This window comes from Cetorhinus maximus, chromosome 26, assembly GCF_964194155.1.
Source record: "Cetorhinus maximus chromosome 26, sCetMax3.hap1.1, whole genome shotgun sequence".
Classification (NCBI taxonomy): Eukaryota; Metazoa; Chordata; class Chondrichthyes; order Lamniformes; family Cetorhinidae; genus Cetorhinus; species Cetorhinus maximus.
In genome coordinates this window covers 3592884-3613785 of record NC_135904.1, presented here as the reverse complement: position 1 = coordinate 3613785, position 20902 = coordinate 3592884, and the positions used below count along the sequence as shown (strand labels likewise).

Here is a 20902-nt window from a genome sequence, read left to right as displayed (position 1 = left end):
TCCTCAGATCAATATCACCAAAGTTTGGCTGAAACAAATTACAAGGTACCAGCAAAAACACCAAGTTTTCACCCCAAACCTTCACAAAACCCTCAGACCAATGTCACTGCGTTTTGGCTGAAACTTACAATCCCCAACATGGCTGGTCTGTCCGGTGTTGACTGTAGGCCTGAGTCAAGGTGACCAGCTAACCTTCAACTGCAGCCCAGATACTCAAATCTGCTCCTCTTTACATAATTTAACTCAGACATGTCAAAACATATTTCCTGCTGTTCCAATCTCAATTTAGTTGATTCTACACACAGTCCAGACACATGTCACCAGCTCCTGCTGGTTGAAACAATACGGGGTTTTCCATGGAAGATGTATCCAGACAAATATTATCTGTTCTCATTGTATGAGCAGTTCTCCTGCTGTTTGAGGTGGCACAGAAACAGCACCCGGCTCCAAAGTTAATGAGAGTTTGAATGACCCTATTTCCAATGCTATTGTCTGTGATGCAGACTTTAGTTGCATAATTCTTTGAGTGTATTATCATAGAGTTATACAGCACAGTAACAGGCCCTTTGGCCCATCGTGTCCACGTCAGCCATCAAGCACCTATCCTAATCCATTTTACAGCACTTAGCCCTGCAGCCCTGTATGCAATGGTTTTCAAGTGCTTATCTAAATACTCCTTAAATGTTGTGAGGGCTCCTGCCTCTACCACTCCCTCAGGCAGTGTGTTCCAGATTCCAACCACCCTCTGGGTGAAAAAAATTGTTCTCAAATCCCTTCTAAACCTCCTGCCCCTTACCTTAAATCTATGGCCCCTGGTTATTGACACCTCCACTAAGGGGAAAAGTTTCTTCCTATCTACCCCATCTATGCCCCTCATAATTCTGCATACCTCTATCAGGTCCCCCCCTCAGCCTTCTCTGCTCTAAGGAAAACAACCCTAGCCTATCCAGTCTCCCTATGATGTCAATGACGAAGGAACCTTGCAGTGTGATGCCAGTTGTATTGATGATATGTCCTTTGTGCCATTATATTGTGTAATCAGACTTCTTGATTGCGTTAGTCAATGACCAAACCCTTTCGATGAGTCTTTTTTTTTCACTAAATGTCCGAATTAATCCCTTGCTGCCCGGCCCTGTACTGCTGACTGCAGCTTATCTTTTTGTAATTTATAGTTCCAATCATGGGGTCAAAACATGTCAGTGGGTTTGAAATGATGTTGCATAAATTTCCCAGTTGGAGGAGATTCCGGTCTTACAGTGTTCCTACCTGAGGAATTGGATGCAGTAAAATGTCCAAAACAATGAAGAGAGAATGCTGGAAACTTGGATCAAAATAGAAATACAAGTAAAGCAGAAAGAGAAAGTTAGGCTAATATTTTGAGTTACATTTACAGTTATGTTGCTGTTGGGGCGAAGCAAGAGACTTTCAATCTTAAGTGCTTCCCACCCAGCTGGTTTATATTTCCATACTTATTTAAACCTTCATTTTCCATTTTAACTGTCGTGGCCCCCCCCAGTAACCCGTGATCTTTAAAAATGGAGCAGAGGAGCCATGGTTAATAAGTGGAACATCACAGCTTAGCTAATATATTGGTGATACCTGCTCTGAACAACTATGTCGTTGTTATTCCATCTTCTCTATTAGATCTTACCCATCCTTTAGATACCATGCCCTAAGAGGGTGTTGGCAACCATGGACTTCCATTGGATTGGTCCATGATTACGCTTGGCAAAGTACTGCAGTGGTTTGCCATTGCCTTCTGTAGTATGGCTGACCAGGAAACTCTCCTGCTTTTTGGAAGGATTTACAGTTGATCATCAACCTGTTTGGCCACATTGTCTTGAAAAGGGATATTCTCAGATCTGTCTACGGTACTCTCTCACCTTCCCAATTAATTTTCAGCTGCTAGACAGCACAATACATTTCTGGTGTCTAATATTTCTGTAAATTAGTTAGCCCAATTATGTGATTGTTGCTTCTTTAGTCACCTCATTGTATAGTTTTCCTGATTTGTACCATAAGCATTGTAGATGGGGGCTGACACTATTCTAGATTCCGGAGTACAGGTGTTCAATGTTATTGTGATCTTCAGAAAGAAACCATTTTGAGGTAATCTAACTGGATTATTTTCCAGATTGTGAAGGCATTTGACAAAACTTAATCCAGACAAAATGTTCAAATCCCAGGAGACACATGTTACAGATTAAGAAATTGGCAACAAGACGGGAAGTGAAAGGCTTGACTGTTGTGGAATAAGTGACCAGGGAAGACCATTGAAATGGTGTAAATAGGTAGAGACGCAATTGGATTCATCTCCAGAGAGAGAAGTTAGAGATGATCTGAAAAAAAATAGACAAACATTGTTGAGTCTAATAGACCTCTTTGTGTTGCTAAATTTTCTTCTCTTCTGTGATCAGTGTGATGTGAGCTTTGACTAACTCATCAACACTCCACTCTAAATTAAGGTTGAATATGTCTCACATCCACGTGCTAGACAAACGAACAAATTGGTTCCTCTGCAGGAGGCTTGCAGTTCCTCTGGTCTACAATGTACAAAAGAATTGACAGAGGCTTACAGGAGCTGCACAGTGCCAGATGTTAATTAATTATCAGGTTTACTCTTTGCTTTAAAAGATTAATGTGGCACCACTTTAGTCATTATCTTTTGAAGCTTACAAAATATACATCTGTGTTTTTTGGCACCATCTGCAAAACAAAAATGAATCTTATAAAAGTTCTAAATGTTGGCAAGTGGCCCATTTAACACTCTGACTGCCTCCCACAAGCATAGCTTTTGTCAAGCCTCAAGCAGTGGATTTCATATTTCACCCCCCCAAACAAGATGATGGTTCTCCCTAATACGTGATTATATATTAAACTATCTAAAACTGGAGTGGTACAGTGGCATCTGAGCTAGGGAGGAGAAAATCACCCAGGGTTTCCGCTGATTGCTATCCAGTGACTCCTGTAGGAAAGTGTACGGGATCACTCACAGAAATGATGCCCCTTCTCTCTTGCCCCTCCCTGAGTTGAATAGCTTTTCAGCACTCATTGATTAGGCTGATACAATTATAGCATTCTGGTGAAGGGCAATGTTGTATCCCAGCAAGAATCAGCACCATCGAGGGGTGGAGGTGGGGTAGAAAATGAACTCTTTAAAAAACCTTTGATAATGGGCGATTTTTGGGGGGGGTGCACATTCTTAAGAATCCGAGTCCATTAATGTATTGTTGACTATGATCAGCTCTTCCCATCTCAAAGAGGAACCGAGAATCACAAAATTTTAACAGCACAGAAGGAGGCTACGTGGCCCATTGTGTCTGCACCAGCTCTCCAAATGAGCATTATGACCTAGACCTATTGACCTTTTTCCTCATAACCCTGCACATTGTTTCTATTCAAATAATCATCCAATGCCCTCTTGAATGCCTCGATTGAACCTGCCTCCACCACACTTCAGGCAGCGCATTCCAGACCCGAGCCATTTGTTGTATGGAAAAGATTTTCTCACATCACATTTGCTTCTTTTGCAAATCACTTTAAATCTGTGCCTTCTCGTTCTTGAACCTTTTACGAGCAGGAACAGCTTCTCCCTATCTACTCTGTCCAGCCCCCTCGTGATTTTGAACCTCTCTATCCAATCTCCTCTTAGCTGCCTTCTCTTCAAGGAGAACAGACCCAACCACTCCATTTTATCTTTGTAACTGAAGTTTCTCATCCCTGGAACCATTCTTGTAAACCTCTTCTGCACTCACTCCAATGTGTTCACATCCTTCCTATAATGTGGCACCCAGAACTGTACACAATACTCCTACTAGGTCTAATGAGTGTCTTGTGTAAATTCAGCATAACTTCCTTGCTCTTGTACTCCATGCCCCTATTAAAAAGCCCAGGATATTATGTGCTTTATTAACTGCTCTCTCCACCTGTCCTGCCACCTTCAATGATCTATGCACATATACGCCCAGATCTTTCTGCTCCTGCACCCTCTTCAAAATTTCACCCCTTATTTTATATTGTCTGTCCATGCTCTTCCAACTAAAATTCATCAACTCACACTTCTCCACATTGAACTTGATCTGCTACCTATCTGTCCACTCCACCAACTTGTCTATGTCCTTTTGAAGTTCTACACTCTCCGTGCAGTTTACAACACTCCCAAGCTTTGTATCATCCGCAAACTTTGAAATTGTCCCCTGCACACCAAGATCTATATCATTAATATATATCAGGAAAAGCAAGGGTCCCAATACCGACCCCTGGGGAACCCTACTGCAAACCTTTCTCCCGCCCGAAAAATATCCATTGACCATTACTCTGCTTCCTATTTTTCAGCCAATTTTTACGTTGCTGCTGTCCCTTTTCTTCCATGAGCAATAACTTTTCTCACAAGTCTGTTGTGTGGCACTGTATCAAATGCCTTTGAAAGTCCATGTACTCCACATCGACCCTCATTGACGTTACCTCTTCAAAAAAACTCCAGCAAGTGAGTTAAACATGATTTCCCCTTTAGAAATCCATGCTGGCTCTTCCTTATCAACCCATATTTTTCTATGTGATGACTAATTCTATCCCAAATAATTGTTTCTAGAATCCTGCCCACCACTGAAATTAAACTGACCGGTCTATATTCGCTGGGCTTATCCTTTCAACCTTTTTTGAACAAGGGTGTAATGTTTGCAATTCTCCAGTCCTCTGGCACCTCCCCTGAGTCTAGGGAAGACTGAAAAACTATGGCCAGTGCCCCTGCAATTTCTACTGTCACTTCCTTCAATATCCTTGGATGCATCTTGTCTGTAATTTCCCTGCAGATTTGTTCTTCTACATCCTTCTCACTAATTGGCGGTCTATAGACTACACCGAGCAAAGTAATTGCTCCCTTTTTGTTCCTTAGCTCGAGCCAAATTGGTTCTGTCCTTAAACCCTCTGTGATGTCCTTTCTCCAGCACTGCAATGCTCTCCTTCACCAATACTGCCACCCCTCCTTTCTTATCTTTTCTGAACACCTTGTACCCAGGAATATTTAACACTCAGTTCTGCCCTTCCTGGAACTAGGTCTCTTTTATTGCCACATCATCATGTTTCCACATGGTAATCTGTGCCTGTAACTCCTCAATCTTATTTACTGTACTCCATGCATTCATATACCTGCATAGTAACCCTGATTTACATTTTGTTACTTTCTCCCTCACCCCGACTTCACCTATTAACTTACTATTCTCTATACTAATGCTATCTGTGCCTCCCAGTATTTTGTGTACTCTGGTATTCCTCCCTCATATTTTCTCTTGGTTCCCACACCCCTGCTCGATGTTGAAGGCACTATTACCTAAAAGTAACAAGTGGGTCTTTCTTTTAATTGCTGCTATCACAGGAGCAAACTAACTTGCTATTCAACACTTATGAATTAATATTGAGCTGAACCATATCATGTAGATGACATACTATTCTGTAGTGGTAAATTCCCCAGCAAGACAAGGGACATAAAATCCAGGGTCATTTTTAAAATTAATTTACGGGATGTGGGCGTGGCTGGCTAGGCCAGCATTTATTGCCCATCCCTAATTGCCATTGAGAAGGTGGTGGTGAGCTGCCATCTTAAACCATAGGTATAGGTACACCCACAGCACTGAGAGGGAGGGAGTTCCAGGATTTTGAACCAGCGACGATGAAGAAACGGCAAAATATTACCAAGTCAGGATGGTGAGTGACTTTGAGGAGAACTTTCAGGTGGTGGTGTTCCCAGGTATCTGTTGCCCTTGTCCTTCTATATTGTAGCAGTCGTGAGTTTGGAAGGTGCTGCCTAAGGAGCCTTGGTGAGTTTCCACAGTGCATCTTGTAGATGGTACACACTGCTGCCACTGTTCGTCGGTGGTGGAGGGAGTGAATGTTTGTGGAAGGGGTGCCAATCAAGTGGGCTGCTTTGGCCTGAATCATGTCAAGCTCCTTGAGTGTTGTTGGAGCTGCACTCATCATGGCAAGTGGAGAGTATTCCATCACACTCCTGACTTGTACCTTGTAGATGGTGGACAGGCTTTGGGAGTCAGGGGGTGAGTTACCTACTGCAGGATTCCTAGCCTTTGATCTGCTCTTGCATCCACAGTATTTATGTGGCTAGTCAGTTCAGTTTCTGGTCAATGGTAACCCCCAGGATATTGATAGTGGGGGATTCAGCGATGGCAATACCATTTGAATATCAAGAGCCGATGGTTAGATTTTCTTTTGTTGGAGATGGTCATTGCCTGACACTTATGTGGCACAAATGTTACTTGCCACTTGTCAGCTCAAGCCTGGATATTGTCCAGGTCTTGCTGCATTTGAACATGGATTGCTTCAGTATCTGAGGAGTCGCAAATGGTGCAGAATATTGTGCAATCAGCAGTGAACATCCCCACTTCTGACCTTATGATCGAAGGAAGGTCATTGATCAAGCAGCTGAAGATGATTGGGCCTAGGACACTGCCCTGAGGAACTCTTTCAGTGATGTCCTGGAATTGAGATAATTAACTTCCAACAATCACAAACATCTTCCTGTAAGCTAGGTATAACTCCAACTAGCGGAGAGTTTTCCCAATTCCCATTGACTTCAATTTTGCTAGGGCTCCTTGATGCCACACTCCATCAAATGCTGCCTTGATGTCAAGGGTAGTCACTCTCACCTCACCTCTGAAGTTCAGCTCTTCAGTCCATGTTTGAACCAAGGCTGTGATGAGGTCAAAAGGTGTGATCCTGGCGGAACCCAAACCGAGCGTCAACGAGCAGGTTAATGCTAAGCAAGTGCTGCTTGATAGCACTGTTGATGGCCTCTTCCATCACTTTACTGATGATCGAGAGTGGACTGGTCTGGTGGGACAGTAATTGGTCAGGTTGGATTTGTTATGCTTTTTGTGTACAGGATATACCTGAGCAATTTTCCACATTGCTGGGTAGATGCCAGTGTTGTAGCTGTACTGGAACAGCTTGGCTAGGGGCTTGGCAAGTTCTGGAGCACAAGTCTTCAGTGCTATTGCCAGAATATTGTCAGGGCCTGTAGCCTTTGCAGTATGCAATGCCCTCAGCCGCTTCTTGATATCTCAGAGGAGGCCGAGATGGATCATCCACTTGGCACTTCTTGCTGAAGATTGTTGCCAATGCTTCAGCCTTACCTTTTGCACTGATGTGCTGGGCTCCTCCATCATTTAGGATGGGGACATTTGTGGTGCCTCCTCCTCCAATGAGTTGTTCGATTGTTCACCACCATTCATGACTGGGTGTGGCAGGACTGCAGAGCTTTGATCTATTCCGTTGGTTGTGGAATCACTTGGCTCTGTGTATGTTATGCTTATCCTGTTTGGCATGCAAGTAGTCCTGTGTTGTAGTTTCACCAGGTTGACACCTCATTGTTAGCTATGCCTGGTGCTACTTCTGGCATGCCCTCCTGCATTCTTCATTGAACCAGGGTTGATCGCCTGGGTTGGTGGCAATGGAAGAGTGGGGTATATGCCGGGCCATGAGGTTACAAATTGCGGTTGAGTACAGTTCCGCTGCTGATGTCCCACAGCACCTCATGGATGACCAGTCTTGAGTTGATAGATCTGTTTGAAATCTATCCCATTTAGCATGGTGGTAGTGCCACACAACATGATGGAAGGTATCATCAATGTGAAAGCGGGACTTCGTCTCCAGATGGACACTGTGGTGGTCACTCCTACTGATACTGTCATGGACAGATGCATCTGTGGTAGGCAGGTTGGTGAGGATAAGGTCAAGTATGTTTTTCCCTCACCACCTGCAGCAGACCCAGTCTAGCAGCTATAACCTTTAGGACTCAGCCAGCTCAGTCTGTGGTGGTGCTACCAAACCATTCTTGGTGATGGACATTGAAGTCCCCCACCCAGAGTACATTCTGTGCCCTTGCCACCCTCAATGCTTTCTCCAAGTAGTGGTCAACATGGAGGAGTACTGATTCATCAGCTGGGCGGGGGGGTTGATACATGGTAATTAGCAGGTTTCCTTGCCCATGGGTGACCTGATGCCATGAAACTTCATAGAGGCCAGAGTCAATGTTGAGGACTCCCAGGGCAACTCCCAACCAACTGTTTACCACTGTGCCGCCACCTCTGCTGGGTCTGTCCTGCCGGTGGGACAGGACATACCCAGGGGTGGTGATGGTGGTATCTGAGACATGATCTGTACGGTATGATTCCGAGGGTGTGATTATGTCAGGCTGTTGCTTGACAGTCCTCCCAATTTTGGCACAAGGTCGAGATGTTAGTAAGAAGGACTTTGCAGGGTCAACGAGGCTGGGTTTGCCCTTGTCCTTTCCAGTGTCTAAGTCCAGTTTCAATCCTTTTTATTCACTTTTTAGCAGTTTGAAATGGCCTAGCAAGCCACTCAGCTGTGTCAGAATCAACCACATTACTGTGGATCTGGAGTCACGTATAGGCCAGACCAGGTAGGGACAGATTTCCTTCCCTGAAGGACATTAGTGAACCAGATGGGTTTTTACGACAATCAACAATGGTTTCAAGGTCATCATTAGACTTTAATTCCAGATTTTTATTGAATTCAAATTCCACCATCTGCTGTTGTGGGATTCAAACCCTGGGTCTCTGGATTACCAGTCCAGTAACAATATCACTATGCCACTGCCTCCCCTTATTGCTTCATATAGATGTCCATTGGGAAGTACGTGGAGTGATAGGATTTGACTTGACTGAGTTGCCTCAGTAGCCAAAAAGTCTGTTGACAGTCACTAGAAGAGTTTGCAGTTGGATGAGGCAATGGAGTTACTAACACTTGAGGAAGTGTACCTCAGCAAGCATCAGTGGCTTTAGAGAGTGGATCTCTCTCGTAGCTGCCGCCACCAAAATCCTTGTGCTCGATCCATGCAAACATTTATTGAAAAATGAAATTTCTTCACAAAATCTCATTTAGAGCACATCCAACCAAATGATTATTCATGGAATTGGCCCATCTGTATATGCCTATCTGGACATGTTCATTAATGAAAGACAACACCTCTCAATTGGAAAAGTAAGAGTTAAAGTTTTATTTTAATAATTATGCATTTTTCATTTTATAGAAGTTTTAAAAAATGTATATTTTTTCTGCAGGAGAAGCACTAGATATTTATCAAATCATTGAAAAAACAAATGGGACTCTTCACAAAAGAAAACAAACATAAAACAAGAAAGCTACACAAAGACAACTTCAGGGAAGCAACAAGACAGCTAACCCAATTATCAGGTCTCACTTGTGAATGTGTTTTTCCCTGATGATCAACTTATATAAATTGATGAAACTTCACAAGAATGTCAAGATGGGAAATGATTCAAGTAAGCATGGTAGAGATGAAAAAGTCTGGAGAAGGATGATTGCATTTTGAATAATTCAGATGGGTGGAAATTCAAACCTAATGTCCACACTTATTGGACACACCATCTGCCCTTGATGTTACAGTTTCATCTTTTTCTCCTCTTCTTCTTTGGTTCTCTGTTTTCCTGGTTTTCATCTACAGTGATATTTGACTAGAGAATGAGAGTAAAAAGTTCTGGTATATTAATTGTACAACATACAAACCTCTATTTAAATGTATTTGCTTCACTTAACACATAATTTCAGTAATGCTGTAAGACTTCTCTCTTTCCTGTGCTGTAATTACTATAATTGTATCAGTATGAGCTATGAACAACCACTTGGCAAATCAACGTGATCATTTCCCAGTGATTATTCATGGGTCAGGGATTAACACCATTGGGTAGCAATAATAACTGGGTGTATTTAAAGTCTCTTAGGATAAGCACGCTACTTGGCACAGCTCTCACTATAATTGTGTGCTCCATACTCATTGCAGACACTCCTCATTACCTCTCGCCAATCAGAAGGGAGTTGACTCGCCCATTTACTCGAAGCATACAGTTCAGATTCCTTTCCACTCCTACTGTGTGGAATTCCTGACATTAATATAAAATCCTCTGTGCTTTAACCACCTGCATTTTTTTTGTATGTAATTAGGTAAGAATTGTTATGGCTGCTATTTATGTAGTGATATCAATAATGCATTTGTAAAATTTCTCTTTAGAATGCTTTTGATATAATCACAGTGACCACAGCAGGCTTGCCTTTTTTATTCATTTGCAGGATGTGGGTTAGGCCAGCATTTATTACCCATCCCTAATTGCCCTTGAGAAGGTGGTGATGAGCTGTCTTCTTGAACCGCTGCAGTTCATGTGGTATAGGTACACCTGCAGTGTTGTTAGGGAGGGAGTTCCAGGATTTTGACCCAGTGACAGTGAAGGAACGGCGATATATTTCCAAGTCAGGATGGTGAATGACTTGGAAGGGAACTTCCAGTTGGTGGTGTTCCCATGTGCCTACTGTCCTTATCCCTCAACAATTTGTTAAGCTGCACTTATGTTGAGTAACCACGATTAAATAAAGTAATGTTGTTTCTTAGTTAAAAAACTAAGCTGACATCTGTGAAATATGTAAAGTATTTAAGGGGAATAAAGATGATGTAACTGAGGCATTCATTGCCTGAGATCATTTACAGCTCCCTCAAGAGACTTGCTGCACCATGTGCCAAGCTTTCATTCACAGCCATCCAAGATGGGCTTCAGAGCTTTCCCCTTACTTGCTCCCCAGCATCAATGGATGGAATCCTGTTAGGGTTCTCTTAGCTCCCGTACAAATAAAAAGACCACATTAAAATAGAACTATTTAATAAACTAGTGACCCTGTACTTCCTTCCCCCTTTTCCTCTGGGGCAGTGTATTCACACAGAAATTAACTCAGTGTGAGGAATTGCAGGTGCAGAGATGTACCCCCTCCCTGGTGTTCTACATTACAGCAGTTGAGAGTGATCTTTGATCAAAACATTGCTTGGGCCTTCATAAAAATATTGGGTTGTAATGCTGAAATGATACAAAGTGCTTTTCCATCTTTACTTGATCATCTGCTTCATCCTGGATTTCCTCCGCTTCCTGTTCCTGGAGTGCTGCGTCCAATGTGGCTGCATTAATCCGAAAATCCCTTGATGTGCTGAGCTTCATATACTGCATCAAGTTCACCTACAAGAGACAAAAAAAAAATTAGTAGATTGAGAAAGTGCAGAATATTGAAGCACAGCCTGTGGCAGATTTTCAAAAATGACTTGTTTACTCTTTGTAGGATCAGGCGCAATTGTTATAAATGAGTTAACAATAGACAAAAGGTAAATGCAAATTAAATTGCAACAGTAGAAAGGGAAGCATAGATCCAAACTAATGAAAGATAATTTTAGAACATATCAATATAGGTTCTTTCAGAATGGAAAGTAAAGACATGTAATCACTTAAGAACTAGTCAGGTGCTGTAGTTAGGAGGCAGGAAGAAAGTGAACAACTGCAGCTTTCTGGATGGATTAGCCAAGATGGGCCGAGCAGCTTTGATCAACAGTTTCTGGTGAAAAAGAACCAGCTTAGTTTACATAAATTGTATTTTGCAATGTTGCACTAGGCATAAAGTGGAAAATCTGTATCTAAGTTTGTCAATAATCTGGAAATCAAACTGTTCAGAGCAGCAGCAAAAAAAAAACTTGTCCTGACTCAGGTGTTTTGCTAATTTTTGCATAACTTAATGGTCTTTATTTGGTGCACTGTACACAGTTTTGGGCAGTTGATAAGAGGAAGGATATTACTGCTTTTGGAAAGGTAGAGGAGAGCAACATGTTTCAGAAATGTAATTGATGAGAGGTTAGGTTTGTTTTCAAGATAATGAGCAGGTTCACAAAACTGATCCAGGAACATTGTTCAGTGACAAAAGGCTCAAATCACAGGGGCTAGAACTAAAACCTACTTTGCAATAAGACAAATCAGAAGTTTTACTTCTTTACCCATGAGGTGTCCATAAATTATCAGGAATGTATATTGAAAAAAGTATAAGTGTACTCGAGGCGATTTCTTGTATTTCTGGAGAGAGAAATAGTTGAAGGGTCTAGCCAGACGAATCAAAACTTGTGGATTTGATTGTGATTGATCAGCGAAAGAGAGAGGTAGACATGTTGGGCCTAATGGCTCTTTTCTGATTAGTAACACTTCATACTGGTGCCACAGTTGGGATTATAAAGGAAATTAAGTTCCCTCAGGATAAACTGTCTTTATTTTCTTCAGTGTCCTTTGTCTCTCCGTGATAATGTAATATTTCTGACTAAAATGAAATAAAAACTCTAATACTATTCCCCTAACAGAAGTAGAGAAATAGCTACCTACCTTTGATTTCTTGGTAAGATGAATCAGAAATTTCTCATATTGCTCAATGGCAAATATAAGGTTGGGTATTGGCTTAGTTTCACGGAGCACTCGAGCCTGTATGTACAACAGTAGAGATGTAAATTATTGTCAGAACAAAAGACTACATGCAGCAGGTCAATGAAAGGCAGGATAATGATCACACCACATCCTTTGAATGAATGTACATAAATGCACAAAATCTACAATTATTTATGAAGATCTCCATGATTATAAGTTTATTTCCCGGTGAGAGTGTTATAGTAATATTTTGAATGTGGATAAAACACCGGAACTAAAGCCAGAAGTCAGGCATTTTATGGACACACTGGCATTTCCACTTGGCCTCATGGTTCAAAGCAACACAGGATACAGCACGGAGCCAGAGAAGATTTCATGTTCAATTTCCCAGTCTATGTGAACACTTTAATTTGCCTTTTTTCCCTTGTGTTGCCATTGGCAGCTATTATCCAATGACCACTGCTGACAATTGTAGATTTGTGTCCCAACAAAAGTCAGCATCTTTAGGAGAAAACTGGTGGGGCAAAAGAGGTGTTGCCAACATACATGCCCTCTTGCTATGTCACACACAAGTTTGATTTGAAATAACAATCCTGCCACAAAATTGGGTGAAACCTCAGTGCTAAAATTCACTCAGATAATTTCTTTATAATTAAATTAATAATAATGGTTGTATTTTTAATTTAAAAAATCCTTTGCTGGAAGTTCTGTTCATGGATGTTAAGAGAGATTAGGGTCATGTCCTCCTCTGCTGCTGGCATAACATCATGGATGTGTGAACAGTGACCATTTAGCTGGGCTGGAGGGCTGCCAATACCTGTGGTCCCACACCCCAAGAGTGAGGAGGGGAAAACTAAAATAAAAATCACATTAAATTTATGCCAGGTGTAAGGATCTATTAAAAGTGCTGTGTCTAACATGCTTGAATTGAATTCTCAATGTAATGCCTTTGAACCCTCAGAATACAATTCCTCTTCTATCTGTGCCTACTGAATGTATCTTTAGACAACGTAGTAATTGTCATTATCCCTCTTAAGGGGTCTAAATCATGAGCAAAGATATGGATGTATATAATATTGTACCAAATTTTCATATAAAATTACTTAAGTATTTTGTGGGGCAAGGAGCTACACGCTCAGACTTAAATTTGCCATTTACTAGTTTATCAGGAAACTCTTCTTCACACAGGAGTAATCAACACATGGATTCGATTCCTTGATAGTCAGAGGCAAAACCTTTGCATCATCTATTGGTTCTTAAATGATTCCATGTGAAGGCTATAGGATTATTTAGAATGGATAAACCAAGATAGCTGAATGGCCTTCCTCATTTGTATTTATGTTAACAGAAGGCCCCTGAACTAAGTTATGGATTTTACAGATCCTATACCGTTGCTGCAGTTATGGCTGCCATCTCTTTCTTCTTGTCTTTTTTCTTTTCTGCACCTCCTCCAAAGCTCATTGTCTCACTCTGGATATTCTGTTTGGGAAAGCTCAAGAGTTAGAATTCGAATGGTCAACATTTTCCTTCCTCCACCAAGCTCCAAACCGGTAACAAAACACTCAAAGTTACAAGAGCTACAACCTAAAACTAAATGGAATATAAATTACAATTTGAAACTTTTAGGGCCTTCACTGAATAGAATTGGCAGATATTTAAAACAAATACACAACTAAATTACAAATGTTTTTCAATAATATTTTAAAGTGTAAGCTGAAAGAGCCCATAATTTGATCATATCTATACTTAACTTAGTCATTTATTTACACTAAAACAGGCTATAATAGCTCAGACATGGTGTGCCATGAAACAATAAGTGTAGGTTGCAAGTTCGATCCTGGTCCATTCTTGAGTTATTCAAGATTTTGGAGGTTGCTACGAGTTGCCTCAGGTTGGCAGAAATATCAGTCAGAGTTTCTGTCCGTAATTCCTATTTGATGAGTCTTACGGGAATGTGCATGTGTTTGCATCAGGTGAGAACACGATTAAGCTTGTTTGTGATGTCCTCCTCTTTTCACCACCTCTCCCCTAACCCTGTCAAAGTCTGCTGACTTGGGTGTGATGCCAAAGGGCAGAAAGTGCCCACGCAATCTTACACCTTCAAGGCTGGAAATAAATTTATTATTTCTGTTGACAACTAAGAGAAATAACAATCAGATGTGCCTGATTTATGCAACATAACCATTCTGCAACATTACTGGATACACAATATCGGTTTCCGGAAATATCCAACACTTGCCCCCGGCAAACAAATATTAAATTACATCTTAAAATGTACAGAAATTGAGAAAAATCATATACAACTGCATGAATAAGTAGTAAAGATGAATTGTTACCTACCTGAACATAGGTTATGAAAGCATAGCACTGTGGGGTCAGGTGTGATCCTGAAAGCTTAACCTACAGGCAACAAATCAAAGACTTTACTCCTCAATTGACTGTATATCATATACCTATTCCATGAAGGCAGACTGTAAGGACTTCAACACATCATGTAGTGGAGGGATGCAGATTTGCTCTCAGGTGCTGCTCAGCTCCTGATCTTGCTGCAACAATGGGAGAGTTACCAAGCTCCATGGAACAGAATAGAAAACAAACTAAAATCAAAGGAAGTGTCATTTCTCGGCTGTTCTTGTGATCTCATGGTACTGCCAGAGCCTCAAAGCAGGTCATCCCTCAGCCTAATGTGTGTGGTCCACACTGCTCTTCGACCAATCTTTTACTTCACCGTTTCCTTACATCTCATTCTGTGGCTCTGTATCCGTTTTTTTTGATTATGCCCAAAAAGTGCCTGGGAAGTTTTTCTAATGTAAAGGTGCTTTATTAACATGTGTTCTTGAATATAGTATGCCTTGGATGGCAGGACAGCAGGTTGGAACTGCAATTTCCTAATGGACAAAAACCCAATATTGTCCGTTCCAGCAAGGATGGGGAAAAAACAATATAAAGCTTCATCAGCTGTTCCCCACAAGGGCAAAAAAGGCATGAACTACCAGGTTTACACTCCAGGACACCCTTAATTGTTTCCTAGCTAATCACCAGTGGAAGGGCCAGATTGTCTGCTTTTTCTTTTGGCTAAGAAATGGCGCATGAGCTGGAGGGGGAAGAACATATTAATGAAGAAACACAAAAAGCTGACTCCACCCAGTGGCTCTGTGGATAAATATACTGGTGTGTAACTCAGGTATACAAACCAGCAAAGTGTCAGGTTCAATCTATGATCTGTACTGAGTTAACAGATAGTAATTGGTAAAAAAGGAGGGGTGCTGATTGGCCTCAGTGCCAGGGAAGGAGAATCAGCTACAGTTCTGACTGGCATTCAGTGACCCAATGTTGAGACCCAACATGTGTCTATATACACTTCAAGTAAGGATGTAATCATAGTTTAATAGCCTACTGGCACTGTCCAGATATAAACACAGAGTGGACACGGGAATGCTGCTGGTGCCCGTGAAACCAAGTCACCATTTTCAGGAGTGAACAAAACATGATGTAAATCAAACTTTTTAATCCATCCTGCCAACCAGCATTGGCATCAGTTTGCAACTCAGGAATTACCAAAGCATTGATTTGCTGCCCCCTTGTGGTACCATTGCTTGTAAAAAGGCTTCAACTACAAAATACAGTAGAATCTATGCAATGTGTATAAAATAGCAAGATTTAATAAAAGGGCACTGTCTTCATTGATAGCACTACTGTATTTGAGGGTGAGAACTGCTGTTGCACATGGTTTGTAGATGACACAATTATTCCTTTGGAGACAAATTACATCATGTTCTTCATTTGCTAACAAATAAGAAAAAGATGTGCCCGATGCTTTTACATGAAGAGGGTGCTCTTTAAATTAAATACACAGCAATCGAGAGAGAGAGCAATATATACCAACTGAGGTGCCTTTGCCCAGTAAGTCATGTGGGAATCAGGGCTGGCCTAGAATAAAATGAAAGTAATAGGAAATGCAAAGAGGAAATATAAAAATACTTGCAAGAGATAGCAATAGGAAAAGTCCAGCTCAGGGAAATGTGGGTCCAATAAAGATAGATTACTATAAGAAAATGGCAGACTTGTAAAATGAGCAGTTTTAACCGGTTTCCCTGGTGAAGAAAGGAGCAAGTACCACTAGTACAGGGAAATCTAAAAGTAAGTAATGGGGGGGGGGGAACTGAGTGGATTTAATTCAAATAAGAAAATAGTAATGAAGAAATAATAAGATTTCAGATACACAAATCTCCACGACCTGATGATTTCCAGGTATCAAAGTATGAAAAGAAATGGAGGGGTGGGGGAATTTCAGAAGTGTTGGTCATAATATTCCAAAGCTCTTGCAGGTTTAGGAATTGTGCCCATGAATTAGAAAATTGCAAATATCACTCCTTTATTTAGAAAGTGAGGAAGGGTCAAACTAGGCAACGACAGATCTATCAGTTGTGGGGAAGTTACTGGAATCCGCCATCAGGAAACGAGTGGCTCAGCGCTTGGACAAGTACGAGCTGCTCAAATAGTGTAAAGTGTGGATTTGTAAAGGGTAGATCACCTAGCTAGTAGAATAATCTAGTTGAATTTTTTGAGGTGGGTATGGTGAATAGGGGAGTGCTTATTGGATGTTGTGTATTATGTACTTTCAGAAGGCACTCATTTCACATAGGGGATCGTCAAAAAATGAAACATGGAATCAAAAGCAGTCTTGCAATGTCAAATGGGAATTGGTTGGGAGCTAAGGGACAGAAAGTAGGGATAAAAGGAATGTACTCTGAACATACCCTAGGGATGTGTACTGAGGCCTCAAGCTTTTCATTGTATATGTTAATAACTTGAAGGAATAGAGGAGTATATATCTAAGTTCTTCAAATTACACTAAATTAGGAGGCATAGCCAGTTGTGTAGATGGAAACAGCAAGTTTTTTTTATTCATTTGTGGGATGTGGGTGCCACTAGCTAGGCCAGCATTTATTGCCCATCCCTTATTGCCCTTAAGGTGGTGGTGGTGTGCTGCCTTCTTGAACTGTTGCAGTCCGTATGTTATACAAACACCCCAGTGCTGTTTGGAAGGAAGATACAGAGCGTCACAGGCTAAGTGAATGGGCAAAATTATAGCAGATGAAACTCGATGTGGGGGACATTTGAAGTCATCTATCTTTGAACCTGTGAAAGTAAAACTGGAATGTTTTCTTGATAGGGAGAAACTAGGAGTTGTGGAGGAGCAAAGGGAGTTAGGATTCCATTTAGACGCATCACAAAACTTGTGTACAGATACAAAATGCAGTCAAAAAGAATATTGATATTTATCTCAACAGGGCATAAAAAATTGAGGAAGTATTTCAGTTGTGCAGAGCCTTAATCAGGCACCATCTGGATACTGCTTTAGTTTTGGGCACTTCTCATTCAAGATATATTGGCCTTGGAGAGGGTGCAGCACAGATTCACCAGAATATAGAATGATACTGGGCCTGTAAAGGTTAAATTATAAGGACAGGTTGTAGAAAGGTTTGTATTCCCTTGTGTTTAGAAGGTTGAGGTGATCTAAACCAAGGTGTTTAAAATGATAAAGGAATTCAACGATAGATAAACTGTTTTCCCTTTGTAAGGAATTTAGAGCAAGTTAGCATAATCTTAAAATGAGAACTAGATCATTCAAGTGTGAAATCGAAGAACATTTGACAGAAAGGGTGTTACAGACCTGGAATTCTTGCAACCCAAAAAAACTACTGATCCTGTTAACTGACATTTTCAAGGCTGAGATTGATATATATTTTTGTTTGGTAATGGCGTCAAGGGATATGGAGAAAAGGTAAGTAAGTGGAGTTGAATTACAGATCAACCATAAACTAACAGATTAGTTGAACAAGCTATAGTGGCTGAATGGCCTACACCCATTCCATTGTCTTGTGAAATATTCATCTGAAAAATACACCTTATGTCAATGTTTTTAATAAAAAGGGGAGTAGACAGTTTCAGAAAATAAGAATCAATAATTTTATACCCACCAACTTCTCAAACCTTGCAGGAAGATGTGCCACATGTCCTGTGTAACCCTGGATATACTGTGTGGGTGTACAAAAGAAATGAAAAGTTAGGATACCATATAGTTAAGTTGAAATAAGCATTTTCTCATATGGTTGGGATGTTCAGCTCCTCCCATTAATCTAAAACGACCGGATCCACAGATAGCAGAATTACCAGACACTCAGAGAAATGTTTCAGTAATACTGTTAAAACAAGGGTGCTCCTCCCTGGTCCTCTTCGCAATCTACATAATCCCTGTTAGATTGGCCAGTTGGTGTACCAGGAGAAGGAAGAGAAAACACTGGCAATTCTCCCTCCTTCATGTAAATTGCCCAAGAAACATTCAAAAGGAAACCAGATTGGCTCGATTTAGTAGGGACTAGAGTGCATTTAGGGTAAGAAAAAGATGAAGTATGGTCAGATTGGGTCCTGAAACTGGGATTGAACAATGACGTGAGGTTGTTCTATGGCCGAACGCATTCATTCTCCATTGTGATCGTTTTGACAGAAGAATCGTCAACTGTTCACCTATCAAGGTACCAAGTTTCATGCAATTATCTATTAAACCCTTAAAAGATGGTGGCGTAGTGGTAATGATGGACTAGTAATCCAGAGGTGCAGGCTAATGATCTAGGACATGGGTTCAAATCCCACCATGGCAGCTGGTGGAATAAATCTGGAATTGAAAGCTATTCTCAGTAATGGTGACCATGAAATCATCATCCACTGTCATAAAACCCTATCTGGTTCACCATCGCACCGCTGCCAAAGATTTAGCAGCCCCATTTGGACAAACAGATACTACCTCATTGAGAGTGCGGTGTTGTTTTTGCCTGGATGACCTTCAGTGGTCTGAGGTGCAGGCTTCAAACCTGTAGCTATCTAGTGACAGAGTGGTTCAATTCCATTTTTAGGTGCCCTGCACCCCAGTAGTGTGGCCAAGAGGTCTAAGGCACTGGACTTGGAACTTGTGTTCGAATCCTACCACTGCGAGAAGATCAATGTCCTTTAGGGAAGGAAATCTGCCACCTGGTCTGGCCTACATGTAACTCCAGAACTACAGCAATGTGGTTGAATCTTAACTGTCCTCTGACATGGCCTGGCAAGCCACTCTGTTGTATCATAAACAAAAACAGAATTACCTGGAAAAACTCAGCAGGTCTGGCAGCATCGGCGGAGATCCGCCAATGCTGCCAGACCTGCTGAGTTTTTCCAGGTAATTCTGTTTTTGTTTTGGATTTCCAGCATCTGCAATAGTTTTTTGTTTTTATATTTGTTGTATCATAATGCTAGTGAAAATTCAGACTGTAATGGTTCATGAAGGTGACTCACCACCACCTTCTCAAGAGCAATTAAGGTTGGACAACAAATGCTGGCCTTGCCAGTGACACAAACCCCATTAAAGAATAAAAAGAGAAACTTCATTTTTTAATACTTATTATTTTTCTGTTTTCTTTTTATTTTGCTCTCCCAGTCTCCCCCGCCACTCCTGAATGGTGAATGGGAAAGGAAATTCAGGTCAGAGTTATACAGTGGTGGTTCACCTCACCATCCAATTTCACCCCTTTTTTATATCATTATCTGCTATGATTTTGAGCAAGAAACGAGAAGAAAATCCACCCGTTAAAGTTAAGTGCATTGTAAACAATACCTCCATCACATTGTAATCATGGTCCAAGTATATCAGTAATTTGTCAGGATTAAGCAGGAGCTGAGCTCTGCATACTTACATATTTCACCAATGAGGTAAGAATGCTGTACATTTTGCCTAGCTCTTTCAGGAGAATGTCCACACAGCTCCCAGGTGGAATGGATGTCTGAATAAGCTCATGGAAAGCTGTCAGGAGGGTGCCTAGTTGAAGGACAATAGCTTTCTCTACAGGTTCTCTTGCAGTTGATACTTGAGAGCTCTCATCTAGGATGGAGAACAAATGTTGAATTTAATATGAGCATCCAAGTTGATGAGAGTTTGAGTTACAACCTGTAAGCTCCTCCTTGATAGCTAAAGATTGTCCTCATTGGTTATGTAGTCACCTCCACTTTGCAGTCAATTCTACTGAAAGACTAATTCTATTCAAACTACGGTTGGCAGCAGATTTGAAGGGGATGGGGACATAACTGAGGAGAGAGAATCATTCAATCAGGTAATATGGGGGCCAGCAGTTTGGAGGGGAGGAGGTGGGTCTCATGGACAAGATGAGCTTGGAGAGGATATGAAGAATAATCATTTGGATGATGGGTGACTGGATATATATAACCATATCCCAATATAAGTCAATGCCTCCTGGAGTGAAGATGAGGAAAGAAAACAGGTAGAAGGTTACAGGAAGCTTTTTCTCTCAGGTGTGCATGTTTCATTTTGTGGTCATATCTCTCAGAAGACCAAGTAAACAATCATCCTTCTAAACATATAATCAAAACAATTAGAAAGAGCAATGAGACTATTGTAGTCGTCATCACAAGTATTGCAAATATTTCACCTCCAGTGTTAATTTGAAGCTAGTTATAGCAGTTCCTTCACTGATAAATTAAATAAATAAACTAAACACGTTATTATATGACTGTTCACTGCTCCAGTGACTCCCTGACACACTGTGAAGTCACTCACTGTTCACCTGCAACTATCCACA

General features: G+C 41.1%; 2 protein-coding genes and 1 non-coding gene across 5 annotated transcripts in view; 2 read left to right on the top strand and 1 right to left on the bottom strand.

Moving 5' to 3' along the window:
• Window positions 1-13248, top strand: part of polg (polymerase (DNA directed), gamma) — a 50226-nt gene extending 36978 nt beyond the window's left edge. The window contains exon 23 of the mRNA XM_078529992.1: window positions 9096-13248. Within this exon, the coding sequence (XP_078386118.1) occupies window positions 9096-9166 (71 nt within the window). The 3' untranslated portion in view covers window positions 9167-13248. The remainder of the gene's footprint in view (window positions 1-9095) is intronic.
• Window positions 9020-20902, bottom strand: part of fanci (FA complementation group I) — a 77135-nt gene continuing 65252 nt past the window's right edge. For all 3 annotated transcript variants that reach the window (XM_078529988.1, XM_078529989.1, XM_078529990.1), the window contains 7 exons: window positions 20003-20187; window positions 18254-18310; window positions 14610-14669; window positions 13659-13748; window positions 12231-12326; window positions 10929-11051; window positions 9020-9509 (listed from right to left, as the gene is read on the bottom strand). In XM_078529988.1, the coding sequence (XP_078386114.1) occupies window positions 9444-9509; window positions 10929-11051; window positions 12231-12326; window positions 13659-13748; window positions 14610-14669; window positions 18254-18310; window positions 20003-20187 (677 nt within the window). In that variant the 3' untranslated portion in view covers window positions 9020-9443. The remainder of the gene's footprint in view (window positions 9510-10928; window positions 11052-12230; window positions 12327-13658; window positions 13749-14609; window positions 14670-18253; window positions 18311-20002; window positions 20188-20902) is intronic.
• Window positions 19104-19189, top strand: trnastop-uca (transfer RNA opal suppressor (anticodon UCA)). Its single transcript has one exon. It is a non-coding gene; the product is annotated as a tRNA-Sec (tRNA).